The sequence below is a fragment of the Podarcis vaucheri genome (assembly GCF_965113315.1).
Source record: "Podarcis vaucheri genome assembly, chromosome: 5".
NCBI lineage: Eukaryota > Metazoa > Chordata > Lepidosauria > Squamata > Lacertidae > Podarcis > Podarcis vaucheri.
The window spans coordinates 63,324,140-63,347,366 of record NC_138763.1 but is presented as its reverse complement, the minus strand read 5'-3'; the positions used below and the strand labels follow the sequence as shown (position 1 = coordinate 63,347,366).

Genomic DNA, 23,227 nt, shown 5'->3' with positions numbered 1-23,227 from the left:
GGAAGGAAGGAGGGAAGGAAAGATTGTTCAAACAGGACCAGTTATAAATCACTGTCAATAATGTGGATTGATTGCATAATTTTGACTTCTGAACATAATCACTTGGATAGCCATCCCTGCTGCCAGGGGATAAGTGGGGCTGAGGCTGGCATGCCGGTCACACAGATTGGCCAGACTGCACTTTTCAGGTGTCAGAAAGAGACTATTACCACATGCCCGTGTCTGTACATCATGCTGCTGTTGAAAGCACAAAATAACTCTTCAACCAGATGACAACTCCAGTCAACAGCCCCTGTTAAAGTCATCAGTAGCTTTCTTCATTGCATGAATGAAGGCTGCAGGGCAGCTATTTCTCTCCCTCTCTCACGCGCTGGAGGAATGTTGCATCTATAGGCTTCAAAAATGCCCTCCCCATATGGCAAGCAACACTGTCAGATAAATGCAGAAGCAACCACACTCCTTATAGCTGCTCCAATGCACCCGTTACTGCTGCACAACACACCACGAATACCACACACAGGCCAACGGGGGGAAAGTTATCCTGCTACTGCAAGAACCGCTGAGTTCAGGCCCCAAAGACCACAAGGCCACCCACAGAAGGTTTCAAGGGGAAGTCAAAACTCAAAGCAAACAGCAAAGTGGCATGTTTTTACTCCTCACTAGTACGGATCCTTTAAAACATGTGTCTGCACTTGTGTTTTCCTTTTTGGTCACCCAGATGCAATTCTTAACCATCACAAGCAACCAACGAGGGAAGCAGCTATTTACAAAACTGCTGAACACCTAACAACTCACTGGGCCACAAGAGATAAGAACATAAAGCATTCATGTTTCAATACGGATAGTTATGGAGCAGTCCATAGTTATAAAATGTGGTGGGTATGTAAGCATCACACTGATGATTGGCAAATTCTCTTTTTTCAAAAATTCACCTTTGCCTTAAAAAATGCACACACAGTTCAATTTGGAAAATTGATGTTTGGACAAATTTTGAACTATTTTTCCTTATGCAAATGTCACCTGGTTGGCAGCTAATAACAGTGTTATTAATGCTGTTCAAACCCTCCCAGACACACTTTTTGTCAGGCAAAGCTTCCAGGTAATGATCCAGTATGACTCAAGGTGAGTGAACAGAAGGCTTGGAATGGCCTTCTCTAAACTGGCGTATTCCAGCTGTTTTGGAGTACAACTCCCATCATCCCTTGACCATTGGACAATGCTGTCTGGGACTGATGGGCATTGAAGTTGACTGAGGGCACCAGCTTGGGGAATCCTGATGGGTGTCTCACTCATGTGAGGCAGTGGATCTTCTGCTTGTAGAAGTGGTGAAGCCACTGCACTGTATATTTGTAAATAAACTCAAGGCAGTCTCTTCTAGCCAGGCCTCCTTCCAAAGGAAGCTACGGTAATCCTAGATAAACTAGCCAGGCCTCCAAAAATTCTGACCAGTCATAGAAATGGGAAGCACACAGCAATTTCCTTAGAATATCAGCAACAATACAGGAGTCATGCAGAAGACAATTTAAATACCCAAGCATTCTTGACTGCATATGCCTTCCATGGACATGAGGTGACAAAACGTAGCTGCACACACATGGATAGGCTCAATCATGCAGCTGGCAAGATCTATGCATATAATAAAATGCCAAGGCTTGTGATCCATGACCATGTACACAAACACAGCAGATTTAGTGGAGCATAGGGCAGACGAAGCCACCAACCCAGTACTCAAAAGATCAAGTGCTAGGATCAGCAGATTGAAGGACCATAGTCCTTCCTTTAGAAATCCCCTACACTGAAAAACAAACACTTGATCCTCTCTTTCTCCAGCCCCATCCTGAGATCTTCTCATCCAGCAGCATTAAAAGCAACCTAAAGCAATTGATACCTAGTTTTGGACCTCAACCACCCCTATATGCAAACAGAATAAGCGAAAGGATTTCAATCTTCCTGTTCTATTTTCCATTTGCTACAATTTCTTTTCCCACCCATCCCAGATAGGAAAACAATTGTTTTGACGTTCCTCCAGTTTGCTTGCTTGCTTGCTTGCTTGTTCATTTTGAAACTTCAGAAAACAGGGTGAAGAAAATGCATAGCAAAGTCAGAATAAAGAAGATATAGTGTATCAGACAGCGTTTCTCCATAAACAAATTCCTAACCAGTATGATATGACACAAGGAAAGGCACCTCTCTACACAATGCTAGGGTATGTGCGGAAACAATCATTTTACAGCAGCAGACTAAAAAAAATAATAATCAGTTAAGCAACAACTTAAAAAAGAAGGGCCTAATCCTATACAGTGGTACCTCTGGTTACGTACTTAATTCGTTCTGGAGGTCCATTCTTAATCTGAAACTGTTCTTAACCTGAAGCACCACTTTAGCTAATGGGGCCTCCTGCTGCTGCTGCGCCGCCACCACCGCAACACATCCTGAAGCAAAGTTCTTAACCCAATGTACTGTTTCTGGGTTGATGGAGTCTGTAACCTGAAGCATATGTAACCTGAAGCATATGTAACCCAAGGTACCACTGTATTTGCGTTCTGCTAGCTAAGGGGCTTTAGGATTTGGCTGAAGCACCGCTACACTGGCAGACTGTCTTCTGCTGTAGCTGAGTGGTTAGAGAACAGTCCTGCTACGTGTTTGTGTCATATAGAAGCTCCATGTCACTGGTTTTTGCTTTGTTGCTTTTTGTCACCTGACCCTTCCCCTCTGTTGCTTAGCAAGAGTATTTTCCTCCCAGGGAGTAGGGCCTTAAAGGGCTTGCCAAAATGTTGCCCCAGGCTGGGACCAGCCCACAGATTCCTCCTCCAAGCATGGAAGTCTGCACTACTAAATCAGACTCTCCAAAATCAAAGAAGCCTCTGAATGAAGACATGCGTAAATTCGTGACTCAAAGCCAATGGGGGACCTACATTTGGGGGGCCCCTGAAGCTTGAACTGTTATGGGGGGCTCTACACAACCAGCAACGAGGTCTGGATAACCAATTATATTATCCAATGGGGTTGTTCCATGAGAGAACGCCCCCCCACACCCCTACTAAATCCCAGATTTTTCTTTAAATCTCAGATGTTGACACTCTACCTTTACTGTGTTACTGACTATCAAACTTTGGGATTGTTGAAATATAGACAACAAAGAATTAATTTGAGTTGCACAGCTCAAATTGGGCCTACATTTTTAAGCAAGTTGCTTCTGAGGCCCCCCTAGGATTAGGGCCCCCGAAGCTTAAGCTTCATTAGTTTCATAGTGGATCCGCCCCTGCTCAAAGCACAGGCAACGTAACACTGAACAAGATCCAGATTTTGCAAACTACACAGGTGCTGTTGCAAACTAGATCAGAGTTAACACAGAAAGATGGGACCTATACTCAGTCAACTCTTAAGAGTCCAGAGATACCACAGCGATTTAAAAGCCGCAGACTAGCTTCCCTCTAAACCTGATCTTAAACCCTTTGCTCCCACGGTGGATCATGAAACCTTCTCAAGGAGGGCTGTGTGTATTATTTCAGACCTCTGTCAAAAGAGCCGTATGCTATGTGGTTCTCCAACTCTGTCACGTTGTCATACACTATTACAGGGCTTGTGAGGAGCACAAAAAGGTTTAAACCCTTGACTGTAGGGGTGCCAGCAGTGGGATCACTACTGGACGTGTTTGTGGACTGAGGAGGCTGCAATATCACTATGTGTGCTGAGAACGTACCCCATTGTCATGAGTTCATTGTCTTTATTTCTGCATGTGGACAGCGTGTGGGTGCCACTGCCAGTATGGACCCTGGTTGGTGGGTAGTGCTGGCATTTCCAGGGATGCCTGCAAATTTCTCAACATTTTGCACCTTATGGAGTTGTTATTTTATCCTCCACCAGGCTGAGCATGCTTAGGCTGTGGCTCCGGCCATTCTGCTGGTTCCCCACCCACTGGGGTTCAGGATTGCTCTGTAAATCCCCCCCCTCGTTTCCAGTGGAGAATTAGTCTCAGGGTCTGAGTCTTTAAAGGAACTTCACTGAAGCTAAGCTAGTTTAGGTCCAATCAGTGCCTGGATGGAAGACTACTGGAGAACATCATCTGTGTGGAAAGGTGGGAAATAAAATTTAATCAAACAGAAGCACGATAAGTCAGTTTCAGTTTGATGAATGACACATACAACAATCACAGTCTCTATAAGAATTTCCAGACAAGGAGCCTGTAACAAAAATGAAAGGTGTTGTGGAAGCTTAAAAGCAATCTGTGGCCTTTACTGGGCTTATCATTTACTTGGAGTGGGTAGGACTTGTTCCTTTCAAATATATTGATGGGTGAGTATTTTAAATAAAAACAGCAATAAACAAAACCTAATTGTACCGTCTCTGTTATTTGATTTGATTTTTACTGTGAGGAACTTGAGTGTAAGAATGAGACCAATAAATATTAATTATAATGTTCCAGCATTAGCTTTCACAGACTAGGGTCTTGTAGACTACAGCCTACCCTAGCCCACCAAAACTTATAAAATACTAACATGTGTTAGCCTTTGAGGTGCCCCAGACTTTCTCTTGTTCTTTTCTAAGGCCGACTCTTTTCAAGGCAAGGCCCGTCGGCCAATACCAAACGCACTTTGACCAAGCCATCAGCACTACTGCAGAGCCAAATTTTAAGTGTATGCTGCTATATAGCTGTAAATTAGAGACAGCCGTTAACCAAGGATGAAATTCATTTAGTCTGTGGGGAAGCTGTGCAATCATTCTTTCCCTTCAGAGAGATGCACAGGGAGGAAAAATACACCTCTCAAGGAGCAGAAACAGCAGCCACAGGGCATTTGGTATCATTTGAGCAGCATACTGGAGTCAGAAGATGCAGAATCCTCTCTCATGTCTCAAGCCATTTACAGTTCAATCAAGATCCCCAATGAGCTACACCACACCTTTGAGAGTGCACCAAGCAAAACAGGTAGATGCAAATGACCAACTAGCATCTTTCCCCAATCTCTCTCCTACAAACCTGAAGCCATCGTAATCTGACAGCGCTTAGTTTAGTTAAGACAAGAGAAAACAGTTGGCAGTTTTACAGCTCAGGATGTATGTAAATGGGCACAGAAACCATCCTGTGTGTCACCATTTTGGTGCTTGTTTGCATCAACCATGGGAATAAACAAAAAAGCAAGGCAAACAAGTACACCCTCCGTTCAGCAATATTCTAATACGAAGCAGATTAGATAACAAAACCATTCTCAAATGATTATTATGGCTAATCAAAACCATATTGTAAACAAAATCAGGAAGAGGGGGAAAGTGTATTTTCAGTCAGTTCTCTTAAATGTAATGAATTGTTCACATCCACCAATAGTGGTTCCTCATTTGTAAGTGCAACCACTTATCATAATCTCGGGGTCAAATACACAATAGATTCTTTTTCCCGCTCCAAGTAATAGGAAACAAGCAAAGTAATCATTTGGTAGTTTATAAATGCCAAACCTCAGAGCTTAAGACCTCGAAACCGGTCACATTTCACTTCATAATGTTTCTTAATTATTGTCACAATTCCAGATTTTTGACCGCTCAATTTCCAAGCCTTGATTCCAACAGCAACAAGCTCTAGGGAAGAAGCGGGGGGAAATCCAGAAATGTTCGGACTACTTTATATCCCTACCCAACGCTGAACTTCATGCATCTGCTTTAGGTTGAAGATATTCTACACATGCAGAGGCAATGTCCTGTTTTAGGTACATATGAGCATCACTGAACAGGCATGTGTAGCAAAGGGTGCCTCTGGGCTGACAGTATTTTGTGGGAGGGATTCACACGTGCACTGGAAAATTTAGGTTTACACAGTTCAAGTGGATTAAGAAACTCTGTTGCGCCAGCATAACAAATCCATTTTTTTTAAAATACCACCCTGCAGACCTTTTTCAGTCAGGAAAGTGATGAGTAAATGCACCGAGAAGCAAGGGATTGACAAATGACCAACATAAAGACTTATAAACACCCTGTAAGCAAATCAGAATCGTTGTGTGCACTCCCCACCCAACAAATCAGAATGAACGCTCAATAAAGACCAGACATAATCTAACAGGCTGTCTGGGGAGCCTGGCAAATGCATACATGTTTACTCAGATATGCACAAGATACCCATTTTAGAACATAGCTTCAATCCTATACAATACAGTATACACTTTCCAAGGAGTTTGCCCCATTGACCACCAAGACTTATTTCTTAATGAAATTGTACATCTCCAAACACTCATTACTTAAGTGACGCATGAGAGGTGGGTACACCCACATTTGACCAAAAACCCCAGAGGGTTGGGCTACAGGTCAATGTTGGCTTTGGGTTGAAAAGTGTCAGCCACCCCTGAGAGGTACCACCTCCAACCCACAGGAACCAGCTCCGGATGCACCATGCAAGGGTGCTGCAGAAGAGAACCCAGAATGTTTTCTCTAATTCTAACACAGCTAGCAAATTACACATCCAAGGAAAAGTGGAACTTGGTTCTCGGTCTCTGTGTGGCATTATAAATTACTGGAGACACACCAAGGAGCAGCTCTTAAGAATAGTCAGCAGGGATTGTATACCTAGAGGCATTCAGACTGGGTTCAGCAAGCCAGGAGTTACCAGGCTTCTAGATAACAATGGGAACATCACGTTCTTGGGCAATGAAAACTTTCTAGTCAATCTACAGGCCCCACCAAAGAAGCTAAACACTCCTCAGACCAGTCGTATTTCCCTCAGTTGTCTGGACTGTTTTCATTCTCAGTCATGTACTCTCCTCATTTAGAATTCTTCTTCTTTCTCGGAAGAATATAAATTAATCTAGACTCTAATTTCAGAGGTATTTCTGTAAGGACTGATACCTGGCAAGTCCTGCGCTGAATTTGGGCCCAGATGTGAAGACCTATTGCTAGAAAAGCTGCTCATTCAGTGCTAAATTGTAGGGTGGGGAGAGGAAATGGACTGGTTTCACTTCAATAGTTTGCCAGATTCATTTACATCTGATAAAAGTAATTGGGATGGATTACTACCCCACTTCAAATGCTGTGCTGATCCATAATCCTTTTCTACTTTGGATTTGGCACCAGATTTTTTTTTCCGGGGGGGGGGGGACTATAGTGGAATACAGTCCAAGTTTAGCACTGTAAGTTTTCTCTATGCTAGTTGCTTTCATTAAAAAAATCTGTTTGCAAATAACGCTGAAATAACGAACTATATTCCACTATAGTTCCAGAACTGGCTTTTCTACTGCGTGACAGCTGAAAGGCAACATGGAAATTAACAGTTAGAGGAACGCCATTAAAATGGAAACACCATTGCCATGTGAATGCAGCCTAAGGAAATCAAACATTGCTGCCTATTTATTTAAACAAAATCTTAGTAACTTTTAGGTAAATAGATTTTGGCCTAACAAAGCTTAATCCAGCATTTTCACATCAACATGTGAGAAAGTATCTTGAGAATTTTATAAATAAATAGCACATTGTATACAGCTGAGTTGCAGTATATTTCAAACCAAACCAAAGGAAGCACTGTTTTTACACAATGCATAGTTAACTTAGGGCAAGGGCTAGCAACCTTTTTCAGCCATGGGCCAGTCCACTGTCCCTCAGACCATGTGGGGGGCCGGACTATATTTTGAAAAAAAAATATGAACGAATTCCTATGCCCCACAAATAACCCAGAGATGCATTTTAAATAAAAGCACACATTCTAATCATGTGAAAACACCAGGCAGGCCCCCAAATAACCCAGAGATGCATTTTAAATAAAAGGACACATTCTACTTATGTAAAAACACGCTGATTCCCAGACCATCAGCAGGCCGGACTGAGAAGGCGATTGGGTCACATCCGGCCCACGGCCTTAGGTTGCCTACCCCCGTCTTAGGGCATTCACTGCCACAGGATCTGCTGAGGGCTACTGCCTTAGAGACCTTGAAAGACATCGAGTCATCCAGACTCAACTGAAATAATCATTAACAATCCCATTAGCCATGACTGAGAAGCGATATATCACTGAATACCAGACACATGATGGGGGAGAGCTGTTGTATTAATATCCCACATGGAGACTTCCCAGAGGCATCTGGGAAGTCCACTACTTGGAAACAGGACTTTTTTCCCCTTTATGTTTCTAAGATCACTTAGTGGGATGTTCTGCAGGAATCTTTTGTTCTTTCATGGGAGAATGAAAGCAGCCAATGGAAGCTAATTTTCCTCCCAGTTCTCAGGCTTCAAAGCATTTGGCGCACCTGACTGAAAGGGCACTAAGCTGCATAACAGTTTGAGAAAAGATTACTGTATTGGTAGATCCACACCAAACCATATATTTAAATCGCATCTGACCCCCCCCCCCACATTAAAAGCACATGGCTCTCCACCCCACATCCTGGGAGCTAGTTTTTAATGGTTCTATAAATTGTACCTCTATGAGTAGGAAAAGTACAGCTCCCAGGATTCTTTGGGAGGGGTCATGTGCTTTAAGTGTATGGTGTGGACCTGTCCTAAGTGAGTAGTGCATGTGTTATTACAAAGCATCATGTGATTCCACTACAGTCTTAGGCCTAGAAAACACGCAAAGCTCCTATGGAGAACCTCTAACCCCCAGGTATTGTAAGTGCTGCAGTAGGTCAGTGCAATAAAGGAGGCAACCAAGATCCCTAAAACGTGAACAGCCACCTAAATTGAATGAAACCATTCCATTTAAACTGAAGTAATGCAACACCTTAAACTAATCTGGAGAAATGGCATTAAAAACTAAAACTGCCATCCTTTACTCAAATATCTGGAACAAGATATTAAGCAAGGTTACTACAACATGTGCCCCGGGTTCACATCCAGGACTAGGATACAACTTAATAATTAGATTATTTTTTTAATTAAAAAAAACTTTATACCTGAATTTATTTTACCACAGATCCTTATCAGGAAGCAATTTACAAAATCTAGAAATCCTAATCATTCTTGGTTTGTAAGTTACTTCAAATTATATCAAGATAACAACTCAGAATGCCCAGATATGGAGGAGATATTTTTGACCAACAGAAATACAAGATTTCTTTCTTTCCTGGGTACAGTGGAAAAATGTTTATAAATAGGGCTGGCACACGGGAGGAATTGATACACACACACACCCCATCACAATTAACATTATTTTTGCACCTGCTGTTCCTTGCAAAAACAAAACAAAGATAGAACAGGAAAGAAAAGAAAAGCAAACATTAGTACATATTCCATTGTATGCTGAAGTTTGCGATTAGCAGCCACTTCTCTCATTGGCGCACAAACCTTTTTATGAAGCCATCTCCCTGCAAATTAACCTCTCCCTTCTTCTCTGCTCTCCCTTCCCCATCTTTTATTTTTGGCACTGGGCATTTGTATTTGAAAGATATATCTGGGGAAAGCGACTTTTTTTTTTAACCATTCCAACCAACTTTTTTAAAAAAGCATAACCTTCTTTCAGCTAAAACAAAGACACAGCTTAACTTTTTTCATTCCCAGAAAAACTTTTAGCAACAAAAAAGCACATATTTTCCTGCAATCAAGAGTGCACATCTGGTTGTAGATACAGCACACATTTACACTGTTGTGGTCATACCTTCTCCCATTCCCCAAATGCTCCAAGGTTTCAAAACCTGGCCCAGTCTGTCAAGACAGCAAGACGCAGTTCCCAAAGAAAAGGCAGTTCCCACAACTTCATTTATATAGCACTTGTTCACACTGGGTGATTAGCACAACCCAAATTGATTACTATGTGCAGGGGGGCCATCATAGACCTCCCTCCACAGATATCAATTTGTGTCTACTCGCCTCACTTTGGCACACAATGTTATTTCAGAGCGGCTCAGCATGAGACTCTTGATCTTAGGGTCGTGGGTTCAAGTCCCAAGTTGGGCAAAAGAGCCCCGCATTGCAGGAGGGTTGGACAAGGTGCTCCCTTCCGATACTATACTTCTACGGTGGTCATTACTTCAGGGCTTTCCTCCGTGCCTGGTACCACACATCTGATTCTTCCGCCAGTTCATACAGCTGAGGACCACCGGCCCTGCTCACGTGTAATGCAAAACAAGTGTGTGAACCGCCTCTAGGCAAGTTTTGCAGGGAAACCACAAAAAGAAGCTGTTGGAACCAAGACGCTGCACAAGTACCTATGGGCAACGCGGCTGCAGAAAGGATGCACCAATTAAAAGGGTAACGCCGGGGGTTTAAGTGCGTGGGAGGGAAGGTCCTGCGACCCCCCATCCCCCCTCCGCCAATCCCCCCTCCCCCAAACGGCGGGCGGCTGCCCCAACTAGGGAACAGAGAGGGAAAACTTTGTCGAGGACAGCGGGCCTGGCCCTCTCGCCGTCCCCAAGCGCGGCTTCCTGAAGAGCGCCGAAGGGGCCGGGCGGGGCGGAGCGGCCGCGCCGGGTCAGCCAGGCTAGGTGCGCTCTTGGGGAGGCGGCGCGACTCGCCTCCGTCCTTCTCCGCTTCCTGAGCGGGGCGGCCCAAAGGGAATCCCCAGTCTGACGCGCAAGGCGTCAATCCCCAGAAGCGGCACCGCGCAGGCACGGGCTCCGGCTTGGCAGGGCTGCCGCCCAACCGCCCGTGGGGCTTTCTCCTCGCAAGGCGACGCTGGGAAGCCGACACTGGAAGGGCGCTAGGACCTGGAGAAAAGCCACGCCGGGCTCAACCCCGACCTCCTCCCCTTCCCCACCCCCCACCCCGCTTCCGAGCCACCAAGGAAGTAGGCAGGCTGGCGCGGTCATGGTCGCCAGCAGAGAGAAAGAGGGACCCAGACCCACCATTGCCCAAAGCAGCCAAGGCGCACGAACGCGCCCGGAGCCTCCATCTGCAGCAGGGGACCGGGCCCCACCTGCGCGCGCGGCGCTTGCGAGGAGCCCCCCACCCCCGACCCGGTCGCCTGGCCAGCCCCGCTACTCACATCGTCGAACAAGGATCCCACGTTGGCCGTCACGAGCAAGACCCCGGTGTTGGCGACAGTCCCTTTCATCGCCATGATCCTGGCCCAAAATAGTTTCTCTGTGCGCGCGCGCGCGCGCGTGTATGTTTAAATAGACGACGAAGCAGCACCCCACCTCCGAACTGCACGGAAATAATCGCGGGCAAGGAGGCCAGCGGGCCGTGCACTCCGACGGCGGGAGATCAGAGAGTCCGAGGGAAGTTCGCCCAAGTGCTCGCCTCGGATGGGCTTCTGCAGAGGCGTTTTACGCGCCGGCTGGCGGCGCCCCAGCGGAGGGAGGAGACCCTCGCACTTCTCCCGCCGGGGGCAGCAGGGGCGCCGGCATCCGGGCTGAGCGCCCCGTCTCAGGGGGGCTGGGTGATCCCCCACCCCGCCCGCGCTGGCTGGCTAGCTGGCTGCCTCCCTCCTCGCTGCTGCAGCCGTCGGGCAGGAGGGGAAAGCGGACTTCGCTCTTAAATCGCCCCCTTCGCAGCCATTTGGCTCCGGCTGGGAAAGTTCCTCCTGCCGCTGGCCGTTGCTGCTGCTGCTGCCGGATCCTTGTGCATGGCAAAGCCCTCCAGAAATACAAAGGAAACTCTTTGGCGGAGGGAGGGAGGGAGGAAGGAAGGCAGGCAGGCAGGCAGGCAAGGGGGCAGTGCCCGGCGGCGGCGTCCTCGCTTCCAGGGGGGCAGCAGCCCAGGCAGAGGAACCGCTCGATGCAGCCGGAGAAGCCACCCCTCCTCTTCCTCGTCCTCCTCCTCCTCTTCCCAGCCTTTGCCTGCAATAACAGAAAGAGGAGCAGCAGCCGCGACGACTAGATCTCTGCACTCCTCTGACGTCACGGGCCTGACACGGCTCGTCTTAAAAGGGCAACGCCGCTCCGCTAGAGCGGCTCGACCGAGCAGTCCCCAGCCACAGGCGGCTGCTGCTGCTGCTTCGGTGTTTGGGGTGGGGGCGGGGGGCGGCAATAACGTGCTTCGAGTGCAGGGGGTTGCGAGGGGAGGGAGAGGTTGGCCTGCGGTTGCTTTTGCTGCACTGAAGTAGGGGGGTGTGTCTGTGTCTGTGTGTGTAATCGGCGGGTGGTTTCTTCAGCTTCGCGCCTTCGGAAGAGGCAGCGAATTACGCAACTCGCGCGGCTGTGGAACTGGCGTCTGCAACGCCGGGTCGGATGTGTTTAACGCAGGAGCACGCCGCACGATTGTTGAACCTTTCCATACGCTCGTGTGCTTTTGAATGCCAGGTGAAACTTATCTGCCAGCCGTTCTACTAACTAGCGCTTCAGCGCATTTTTTCTCTCCGTGTGAATCTACATAATATTAACCGGGGCTTTTGCGTCCTATACTAAAAGTCGAGGGGGAAAAACAGTGCTGTTTCGACGTTAGTATAGCACTCAATTAAAAAAGAGATCTCCAGGATAGGACATCTGGTTTCCTGTTGCCTCTGCATAAACAGATGACATCATTGCAGTGATGTTCTGAATATTCAGGGAATTAATTAAGGGTCGTATAATACACTTTCGATATATAGAAGCAGGGGAAACTGCTTGAGGCTGAGTCAAATCACTGGTCATTATAGTCTGACTGGAATCCAGTCTTCAGATCTCAGGCACTGGTCTCTCTGCCAGCCTTACCTAAAGCTCCTGGGGATTTTACCTGGTACTTCTGCATTTGAAGCAGATGCTCGGCCACTGAGCTACAATTCCTTTTGTTTCATGTACCTATGGAAAAAGAAGGGCTTCCTGACTCCCAAGAAAAGGCAGGACATAGAGACAACGTTCTACCTGCCCTGTCCTAAAATATTTGCAGCCCAGTTCTGTGCAACTGCCTTTGATGGACTTAACTAGCCGTAGCAGATTCTGAAGTGCAGGAGCTCATCCTGAGAGAGCCGCCCCAGCTGTACACAATATCTCCATATATATGCACACACACACCCTCACAATAACACAATCCCCTGATGTACAAGGATCAGCTGGCAGCCATAGAATAGAGGTCCAGCAAAAGGGTATCACAGTGCTTTTGTGTGCTTGAATTGCTGATCAGCCATGTCCCATGATTACAGTACCAAGCATCACTGACTAGGAGAAAGTTCCGCTGAATTCATGGTGATTGCTTTAGTTAGAAATGCAACTGATCTTGCAAACAAGTAGGAACCCCATCAAAGGAAAGGAAAGAACTAACGAACTATTCTGCCCACCACACATACTCAGCTTGATTTTTCCTGTTATAATCTGTTTTACTGTCACAGTAAAACTTGAAAGCCTCATTATCACCTCTAGCAGATGAAGGAATTGCTCCTGCTCTCAGAGTTCCTGTACTCCCATGTTTCTGCTCTGCTACACCACTGATAAGTAAGGCTGCAGTCCTTTACTTATCTCAGAAATAGTCCCATTAAGCTCAATGGAGCTCACTTCTGAGTAGATGTGCATAGGATTGCACTGCATGTCTCACTGCAGGGCTCTAGTCAAAAACAAATCCTGTTGGTTCTTTTTTGGAGCCTAAAGCAGTCAACAAGGCAACTCAAGCACTGCTCATACTTTATGTGTGTTTAGGGATCTATATGAACAATAGGGACGCGGGTGGCGCTGTGGGCTAAAGCCTCAACGCCTAGGGCTTGCCGATCGAAAGGTCGGCGGTTCGAATCCCCGCGGCGGGGTGCGCTCCCGCTGTTCGGTCCCAGCGCCTGCCCACCTAGCAGTTCGAAAGCACCTCCGGGTGCAAGTAGATAAATAGGTACCGCTTACCAGCGGGAAGGTAAACGGCGTTCCGTGTGCGGCTCTGGCTCGCCAGAGCAGCGTTGTCACGCTGGCCACGTGACCCGGAAGTGTCCCCGGACAGCGCTGGCCCCCGGCCAATAAATGTGAGATGGGCGCACAAACCCCACAGTCTGTCAAGACTGGCCCGTTCGGGCAGGGGTACCTTTACCTTTACCTTTATGAACAATAGGAGGCAGAACCTGATCACAGAAAGCACCTATAGGGCCACCCACTTTTGGCACTCCTTTGCAGACATTCATACTGAATACATGGCTATCTTATCCTGTGACTCATCTGGAACCTGACATTTTTATGGACTGTAGAAAATAATGCCTTGTGCACAAATTCAAGGTAAATTTGGCTCTGTTTTGCTGTAACTTTTTGGAATTGGGTACAGAATGAAACAATTCAAACTACCTATTAAAAGACTAAAGAAACACATGGGAGTCTTGATCTGCTGACCACAGAGAGACGTTTAAACCCAGTTTATACAGGCTGATAATTTTCTGTCTTCCATTATATATTTGGCAGTTGTGCTCTATTCAGCCATTGAATCAAGTGCAAGTCTACATTCCATTGACATCAGCACAAGTGCTTGGAAAAACCAGTCAAGAGTAGAACCCAGGGCTCTTAAATAGTTGCCTGGAGAGGTTTAGCTGTCCTTTCACATTTATAGTCCTAGTAGTCAGTATACACATCTAGAGTTCACACTAGATACATTACTTCTGGTAAATAAGCCACCCAAGAACATGGGTCCTTCATGATAAAATCACACATTACCAGGATCGCTCCCCTGCCCCAGCGGAGTATCCTTGGAAAGAGGGGGTAGCTGTTCATTCCTCAAGGAATCAGTCCCTTGTAAGGGAATGTTTCTTTCTTCCTCAGAGTGACATTCTCTTTCCAAGAAACCCTAATTTCTTCCCTGACAGTAGGGGAAATGTCAAGGGGGGGGGGACCACAGCTATAACATCTCTGAAGGCCTCATCCACCACCCTCTCTGCCTCTCTTCGCTTTCTCAGGTCTGGCACCTTGACCTCAAGGGAACAAATGTGTTCTCAGAAAGCCAGGAGTTTCTTGCTCCTTAGACACACCCATGACCTCTGTCCAACAAGGAGATATGCTCATGCAAAACAGAAGAAGATCCCAGTGCCTCTCCTGGCATAACTGTGTTTGCACTTTTAAGGTGTGTTTTTTTATTGAGGGTATGGTGGAGGGGGGTTAATGGAAGGAGAGGTGAGGCCGAGGCCTGTACCCTAAGGCCTCCTCACCCTGCTGCCAAACTCACACATCTGCCTAACTCACCTTGGTCCCGGGGCTGCCCTTAGTGGGTTCCCCTTGTTAGGACTGGCCGCCACTCCCCAAGGTTTCAGGAAGGAGTTTTCCTGAAGATGCCAGCGATTGAAATTGGGATCTTTCGCATGCAAGGCAGATGCTAAACCACTCTGATTAGATAATCCTCACAACATATCAATACTTCTCAGTCCATCAAAGAGACGGTGTGTGAGCCCTTAAGAAAGGAAAGGAAAAAAGAGCCACATTCTAAAGGAATTGCTTTCATCATCTCCACACATAACTCCGTGTCCTGCAGTATTCCTTGCCTTGTAATCAATAATTTGAGTCATGGGCACGTAGGTCCGGAATTAGTTTGAATTCTTTATATATAAATCCTTTTCATATATTAAAAATTACAGAAAGAGTGAGAGAGATCTGGTGCAAGGTTCTTGGTGCTGTCGGGTTCCAGAGGCTCTTAGATCTTTTATTCCTTTTCAGAATATTTTCAGAGTCAGAAATATGAAACAAGCCATGGCACTGATCGCTAGCTTCACACATAAGCAAACCATGGGGGTGGGCTGTTGCATATTTTAAAAGCAAAGGGCTGAGTTGTTAATGTTATAACAATGTTGTCATGCAGTGAATCTTCAATTCAAACAAGGGAAACTTTTGAGAAACAGTAACTCTCTTATGTGTGGGGTTTTTTGGGGGGGGGATTTCCTATGTCATTTGAAGGTCTGATAAAGTAAACACTACTCTACATATTATGCTGTCCCAGCACCATTATATTTGACTTTATTGTCATTTCTCTTTTTGTCAAGTTGATGATTTAATGCTTTTATCAAAATTATTTTTACAGAGGCCATTTCATATTGACTTAACAACTCTCTCTCTCCCCCCTCAATGTTGTAGCATTTATTTATTTATTTATTTATTTATTTATTTATTTATTTACTTATTTGCTTATTTGCTTGCTTGCTTGCCTGCCACCTACCCCTCTGACAGGGCTGCCTCAGCCACTCTGGGTGGCTTTCAGCAAATTAAAAACCACCAAGCACAGTAAAACATCAAACATTAAAAACTTTTCTATGCAGGACTGCCTTCAGATGTCTTCTAAAAGTCAGATAGCTGTTTATTTCCTTGACATCTGCTGGGAGGCCGTTCCACAGCAAGGGCGCCACTACCGAGAAGGCCCTCTGCCTGGTTCCTTGTAACCTCACTGCTCCTGTGTGATAGTTTATTGTATGTTTCCTCAACCTGGTGCCCTCTAGCTGCCACTGGACTACCACTTAGGGGAGAACCACTGCCAATCTGTGCAGACAATGCTGAGCTAGATGGACAGGTGGTCTGGCTTGCTGTAAGGCATGGGCCATGCCCGATGTGACTGTATTGTATTACCTCTGGAGGGCAGCAGGTTGGTGAAGACTGGTTATTGTATTGCATTCCATGGGTCTTAAGAATAAGTTCATGTGATTTCAACTCAGCAGCTGATTAAACAGACATATTATGTACTTTGATAAATCGATGAAGCAATTTCGAAGATCAAGGGATATTACATGAGGATTTTCTGCTTTGACTTCCTTTTCATTTTCCCTTCTTTTCATTTTCTTATAAAAAATGCTGTATAGGTCGCTTAGCTTAGTGACTAATAAAAGGGAAACACACACACACACACACACACACACACACACACACACACGGCAGTCGCAAGCCCTGTCCTCCAGGCAATGGTACTGAACTATCACTGTGGCTGCACTTGCAAGACTTTGCCCACAGGATGTTTCCAAGAGCAGATATAACATACTAATTCTCACTTTTCACACTCTTAGGCCAAAGCATGAAACCCAGTTACTAAGGCATATGCCTATTGGACTTCCTTCTGAGCGCAAAACTTCCTTCCGAGTGTAACATCTGTAGGATCGCTCTCAGATGGTGGAAAGATGGATGCATCCCATTTATTTGGCATGTGTTTATTGGTGCTTTGGGGATTCTGTTTCCTGCAATTGTGAGGACAGCATCTGGACTGTAAGAGTACAGTTTTGCTATAAACACCCTGTACAATAAGAGCACAGGCTAACATATATTACTACCAATATCCTCCTCCGCACTTGCCAATGTCTTGCAGTGCCATTGTATTCATATCCACTATGCGAGTTCATGTAAGTATCAAATTGCCATTTTAGATCATCTCTTATACATTCTAATCTACTTTCCTTTTGACTGAAATGTATTAAATGAGCTTCACTCAATGCTGCTGTTCCACTTGAGCAACATACTTCTGCTTGTGCAGTGGAATTTCTCCTCCCCGATGAAGCTCCCTCGTGCACCCTCAGAGAGTTGGGAAACCCTCCAGAACATATCTTAGGGGGTGCTAGGGGTGGATAAGGGATGCAGGTGGCACTGTGGGTTAAACCACAGAGCCTAGGACTTGCCGATCAGAAGGTCGGCGGTTCAAATCCCTGCGACGGGGTGAGCTCTCGTTTCTTGGTCCCTGCTCCTGCCAACCTAGCAGTTCGAAAGCACGTCAAAGTGCAAGTAGATAAATAGGTACCGCTCTGGTGGGAAGGGAAGGTTTCCATGTGTTGCTCTGGTTCGCCAGAAGCGACTTAGTCATGCTGGCCACATGACCCGGAAGTTGTACGCCAGCTCCCTCAGCCAATAAAGCGAGATGAGCACCACAACCCCAGAGTCGGTCACGACTGGATCTAATGGTCAGGGGTCACTTTACCTTTACCTAGGGGTGGATAAAGGGAAGGGGAAACCCCATAGTGCAGGGGTCTGCAACCTTTAAGACAAAAAGAGCCACTTGGACCCGTTTCCGAAGGAAAAAAAACCCTGGAAGCCGCAAAACCATTGCGACATTTAAAGCATGCGCGCCGCTGCCCTCCGATCTGACAGCGGGCGGGAAGGTGACGTTGGGACGGTGCATGACTAACGCACACACCGCCCCCATGCAACATCACAGCCAGTACAGTGCCCGCCACAGTGGGGAGTGTTGGGGCGCACAATGCGCCTCCTCCCCTCGCTAGTATCCGCCCCGGAGCCGCGGCAAAGGTGTAAAAGAGCCGCATGCGGCTCCAGAGCCGCAGGTTGCAGACCCCTGCCATAGTGTGAGCAGACCTCTGCTCATGCAGTGCCAGATGCAAAGCAATGTGTTAAAATGCTCTTAGACTGAGTTGGTGTTCATTTAGAAGGGTGGGAAAGCTAAACCTGTAACCAAAAGCTTCTTGCCTTTCTACAAGTCTGATAGGAGTGTTTTCTGCTATGTCTTAACTGTTGGGATTTCACAAATGGCCTTGTTATGTTACCAGCTATACTACCATAGGGGGTGTTGTGATGCAATTCAAACTGCATAGTTAATATCTCACATACCCCTTCTCAGGCAAAATAACCTACATTCATATACACTTTTATTAAACCACCCAGAGTCCCATCTCGACTTGAAGGTTCAGGAAACTTATTCTACAATATCTTATCAACTTTTACTATCAGCAATTTGGGAGCAATGTATATACTTAAGGAGCTGTTCAGTAAGACAACTGAAATCCTCATAGAAAGGCACAAGTGGGATCTGCAACAAAATGTGGCAGCATGGAATGTTCTCCATTCAAGATTCCAGCTACTCCATTCCATTCTCCCCATTGTCTGTCCTTCCTCAACAGGAACTTAGCATTTTGTAGCTCAGTCCTCACTGAACAATTGCAAGTGGGAGTACATTCCCTTAGTACATTCCCTTTTCTAACTACAGGCTGATACCTTGTAGCTAAAACATATTGTTCCTTCTAGACTGTACCCTACTAAGTTTAACCATTCATGGGGGTCCTGGACCTGTGTGTGTCATTGGCTAGCATCCTTCATTCACTCGATTTAGCAATGAGCACCAATGCAATGTAGGTGCATGGCCTAAGCCAGGATGTATAGAATTTCCGGAGTAGGCTTGCAGCCTGTTTTGGATGCAGTTGCATTCCTCATCAGAATTTAGGGGTGCCTTTCAATTCTAGATCTGGTGATGGCAATGCCAGTAGTGCCTTTCATCAGCTATGGCTGGTATGCCAGCTACGTTTTCTTAGATAGCCACAGTGATTCATGTCTTAGTCACCTTCAGGATGGATTATTTAACACACTGTACACAGGGCTGCCTTTGATGAGTTCTCAGAAACTACATCAGGTTCAGAATGCTGATGAGGATGAGCATGCAGTTCATACCTTGGCTAGAAGACTTGCTCCCTGCCTTGCAGGCCTTCTTCCACCAGGCCTGGGAAGGTGGGCCCTGGACTGACTCCAGCTACGAAAGCCGAGGCTGCTGAATAAAATCTTGGGCTGTGATATAGTTTGTGGGGGTTTGTTGAGAGGGCGTTGCTGCTACTGGTTTTTTTTCCTATCTTTATTTCAGATCTTGTTGTGACTTGTGTGGAAATTGTTCAGCTTGGTTGTGTATTTTTAATGTTTTGTTTATGACTACTTTTGGTATGTTGCAGTTACGTATTGTTTTCATGTTGTGAGCCGCCTTGAGCATGGTTTGAACTGTGGGAAGGCAGCATACAGATAAAATTATGTATGTATGTAACACAACTACAGTAGCTTCCAGTTAAGTTTCTAGCCCCACTTCAGAATGCTGTCGATGACCTTCGTAGCTGTAAGTGGTTGGCCCAGAATCTGTCTTCTCCTCTACGAATCTACCCAGCCTTGCTGTGAAGGCCTGCTCAGAGTATCTCCATTGGGCATAGCCAGTGCAGGATTACTTGGAACAGAACTTTGCAACTCTGCAATTCCCTACAGCAAGGCTGGCCCTCTAACCACCTCTGGGAACTGTCCCCAAGTCACACCCTCACAGATTCTGTTCCATCCCCTCCCCAAATGTATCTGGACTGGCATAATGTCTCATTGCATGCACAGATCAAGAGACTCACATGGCTTATGTATGTACAAACCTCTGATTTGTGGCTAGAAGGTAGCTTACTGTGAAAGTAAGGTAAGAGTCACCTCTGTTGCTCCACCCATTTTTGCCTTCATCCCCACCCATCACAAGCATGAGCCTAACTTAAATGGTATGCCTTTGTTCCAGAGCATTTTAACAGGTATAAACCCACCACTAGTGCACTATTGTTGCATCAATGACAACAAAAACAAAAACAGTCTGGAGAGGCCCCTTGTGAGACAAGTCAGGACTGGACTGTCAGAAGTGAATTGCATATACTGTACCTAGAGCAGGAGTCACAGTCCTGGGGACTCCTGGCCTCTCTGTCCAATCCTTGGCTCTCCCTAGTCTTCTTCCCTCTAGGGCCTTGCTCTGTGCCTTTCTTGATTTTGCCCAGTTGGAATGTGACATTGAACTATGAGAATACTTGTTGCTTGGCTTGGATGAGGGATGGAGGGGTGTGCGTGTGACATAACCTGCTGTTCAAGAATGTTGCCCATGAGGAAATGCTGCCCTCTGGGTGAAAGAAATGTCCCCTATCCAACCAGAAAAGACTTTTCATGTGTGGAACAACAGCCGCCTGGACGCTACTTGCTCAGAGATGGAAGGAAGATACAGTTCTGAACAGAGAAGAATGGCAAACCAAGCCGATGGACTATGCTGAAATGGCAAACGTGACTGGAAAACTCAGGAATCAAGAGAACAAAAACTTTATAAAAAGAATGGGAGAAATTTGTAAGTTATCTAAGAGACTACTGTAAGCAGATAGAAACATTGGCAGGATTTTGTATCACTTGTAGTGTAACTATTATTATGGAAAATTTGGATTGATATAATAATTAGAGTTTGAAGAAGATGCAGTTTTTAAATGATTAAAATGGGACTCTGGGGAAGGGGTGGGGGAAAGTCCTGAGATTCCAAGGATTCTCTTTGTATTGATATGTAATTGATTTTTTAAATATAGATTTGTATTGTAAAAACCAAATAAAATGTTTTCCAATAAAAAAAATGGCCCCTATCCCAGGGTTACAGAAAGATCACCTCGATTTATTTCTATGGACTTTGCTATAATTTTCCATTGTTTTCCTGAATTAGCCAGCATAAATCAAAGCAGGCAAGGCCCATTTATTTTGCTTTTAAAACTTGTTATTAATTATTATCATTTAATTCATTATTATTTATTGTCCTGCTTGTACTATCTTGCTATATTGAATATGAAAAATGTAATGCAATTTTAAATCTCCAGTTCTGCAAATCATGCCCGGTTATAGTTGCATCATTAACAGCCCTTGAAAAATATCAAATCTCCTGGTGGGGGTCAAATTTGCACGGCGGTTCTAAATTAGACTTTTTGCCCATGGATCTGCAATAGCACTAATCAACACTCTGGCCCACGTGCGATAGTCTGTGAAGTGAAGTGTCATGTGGATTTCATGGCTACCGTGATCACTTTTTAATTGTTTTAATACTGATTCATTTTGTGCTGCTTCTCAAAAACAGCACTCTTAAAGCAGAACTGTTTGAAGCAAGAGGGGACATACCAAGTCTCCGTTTTGCACAGAAAAGGCACATATATTTATACCACAATTCACCAGAATCTACACACACTCTTACACCCCCCTTTATTCTTCATCCAGGCATTATCTTTCAAGGACACATATAAAGGCAGGCCAAAATACTCAAGGGGGGGTACAAAGTAAAGGTGGTGGTGGGATGGCATGGGAAGAGGGGTGTGTGGCTGGGGAGTGGATGCTCAAGGGCCAGACAGAGAACATTTGACCTTTGGCTTCAGCTTTTATGAGCCAAGCTGAAATTCAGAAGAGAGCCGGGCTCAGTTTGCAATGGCTAAGGGGGTTGCAGACTGGAGGGTAGAGACTAATTTCTGCCTCCACCATTGTCAAAATTCTTCTCTATCAACTGTATTAGATATCCTTCTTTGTTCTACTAGTGATGTTCATCTCAAAGTGAGATGAACCAAGAAACCAAACCTGAAAGGGGAAAAAATGCCACTGAGCTCCTTTCCTCCCAGACAGCAGAGCCCATCAGTTCTCAGCCACCCTCTAAGTGGCAGAAGAAGATGGAAAGACAATAAATGCCCCAACCATTGATATGCATGCTCTCCCAGGCTCAGTTTGTATATATTTCAAATAAACAGATACTGCAAAACCAAATCTCTGGTATTCTTTCTCCCGAGTGACTTGGATTGTATCAGATTACATTGTCCTTGGTAGCCGATGAGGCAAGTGCCAAATGAGCCCAATATATTATTTCTTTATCTATTTACTAGCCACACATAAAACATTTAGATATTCAAACATGTCTCCATCCATTACAGACTAAAGACTCTACTGTGCCAAGGAGGCAGGAACAAGCTTGGCTTCCTACAGTCTTTTCACACAGTCTTTACAATCTCTAGAGGCAAGTTGGATGTCTGCATAATTTAAAACAGCCTCAGGACTACTTTGTACATTTGTAAAATTGATAGACCATCTCTGTCTCTCCCTGCCTCCCTCCCTCCCTGACAGCAGATCTAAAGGCATCCATTCTCTTGCCCCTGGTCTATAAACTTCACAAGGATGGCACAGAGTCAATTATATGCTAGGCAAGAACTCTTTACTTGGTTCTTCCAGTGGTTCTGCAGTGATGCAATTATGATGTTGTACAGGGGTAAAACTTTGCCCTAAATAACCAATTTCAGATTCCCCACCAAGAGGTCCAGGTTAGTGATGAAAAATCAATTTCAGAATAATTTCGCTTAATAATTTCTGCTGGAGAAAATGAGCTGCTCACCACACAAAGAAAGCAGACTGTGTGTCTGCATGTGGAAACAGTAAAAAAATACAGTAAATCACAGGCTCCTAATTGAAGACTGGGACAGTTGTAACTTTCATCATGGTTGCAGCCCTTGGCAAGTATCTATCAGTTTTTTGTGTAAGTAGTTTAATGGTGGAGCACATATTTTGCACACAAAAGATCCAAAGTTCAGTCCTTGGCTTCTCCAGGTAGACCACAGCAAGACCTATGGAGAACTGCTATGAGTATGCATAGAACAGGGATGGGGAACCAGTTTAAGCCTAGAGATACTGTTTCACCAAACACAGAATTGGACCAGACTACTGCTTCTGCTGATTCAGAGCCAACACATCTCAAGGTTGGTGGTTCAAAGTTCATTGAACCTGTAGCTGGTGCTTTGGAGTTTGCTAAACTTCAGGCAGGACCTTCACAGGTCCTGTCTCCTGAACACATCTCACCAAGTGTGCTATCACATCTGCTCAACAGCACAGGGAAGTTGCCAGGTGGGAGGCCACAGGACCGTGAACAGGTGCTTGTATGCAGGTCAGGGAGTGGCCCATTAAGAGCCACAGTCTTTAGCCCA

The 23,227-nt window shown here is 45.6% G+C and overlaps 1 protein-coding gene across 4 annotated transcripts in view; it reads right to left on the bottom strand.

The window, feature by feature from the left end:
* The window catches only part of INPP5A (inositol polyphosphate-5-phosphatase A), a 235,039-nt gene extending 223,190 nt beyond the window's left edge, over positions 1–11,849 (bottom strand). Inside the window, exon 1 of one of the 4 annotated variants that reach the window (XM_082225339.1) lies at positions 10,892–11,849. In XM_082225339.1, coding sequence (XP_082081465.1) covers positions 10,892–10,966 — 75 coding nt within the window. In that variant the 5' untranslated portion in view covers positions 10,967–11,849. The remainder of the gene's footprint in view (positions 1–10,891) is intronic. The other 3 variants (XM_082225341.1, XM_082225340.1, XM_082225342.1) reach the window with 3 other exon arrangements.
* Positions 11,850–23,227: the final 11,378 nt, after the last annotated feature.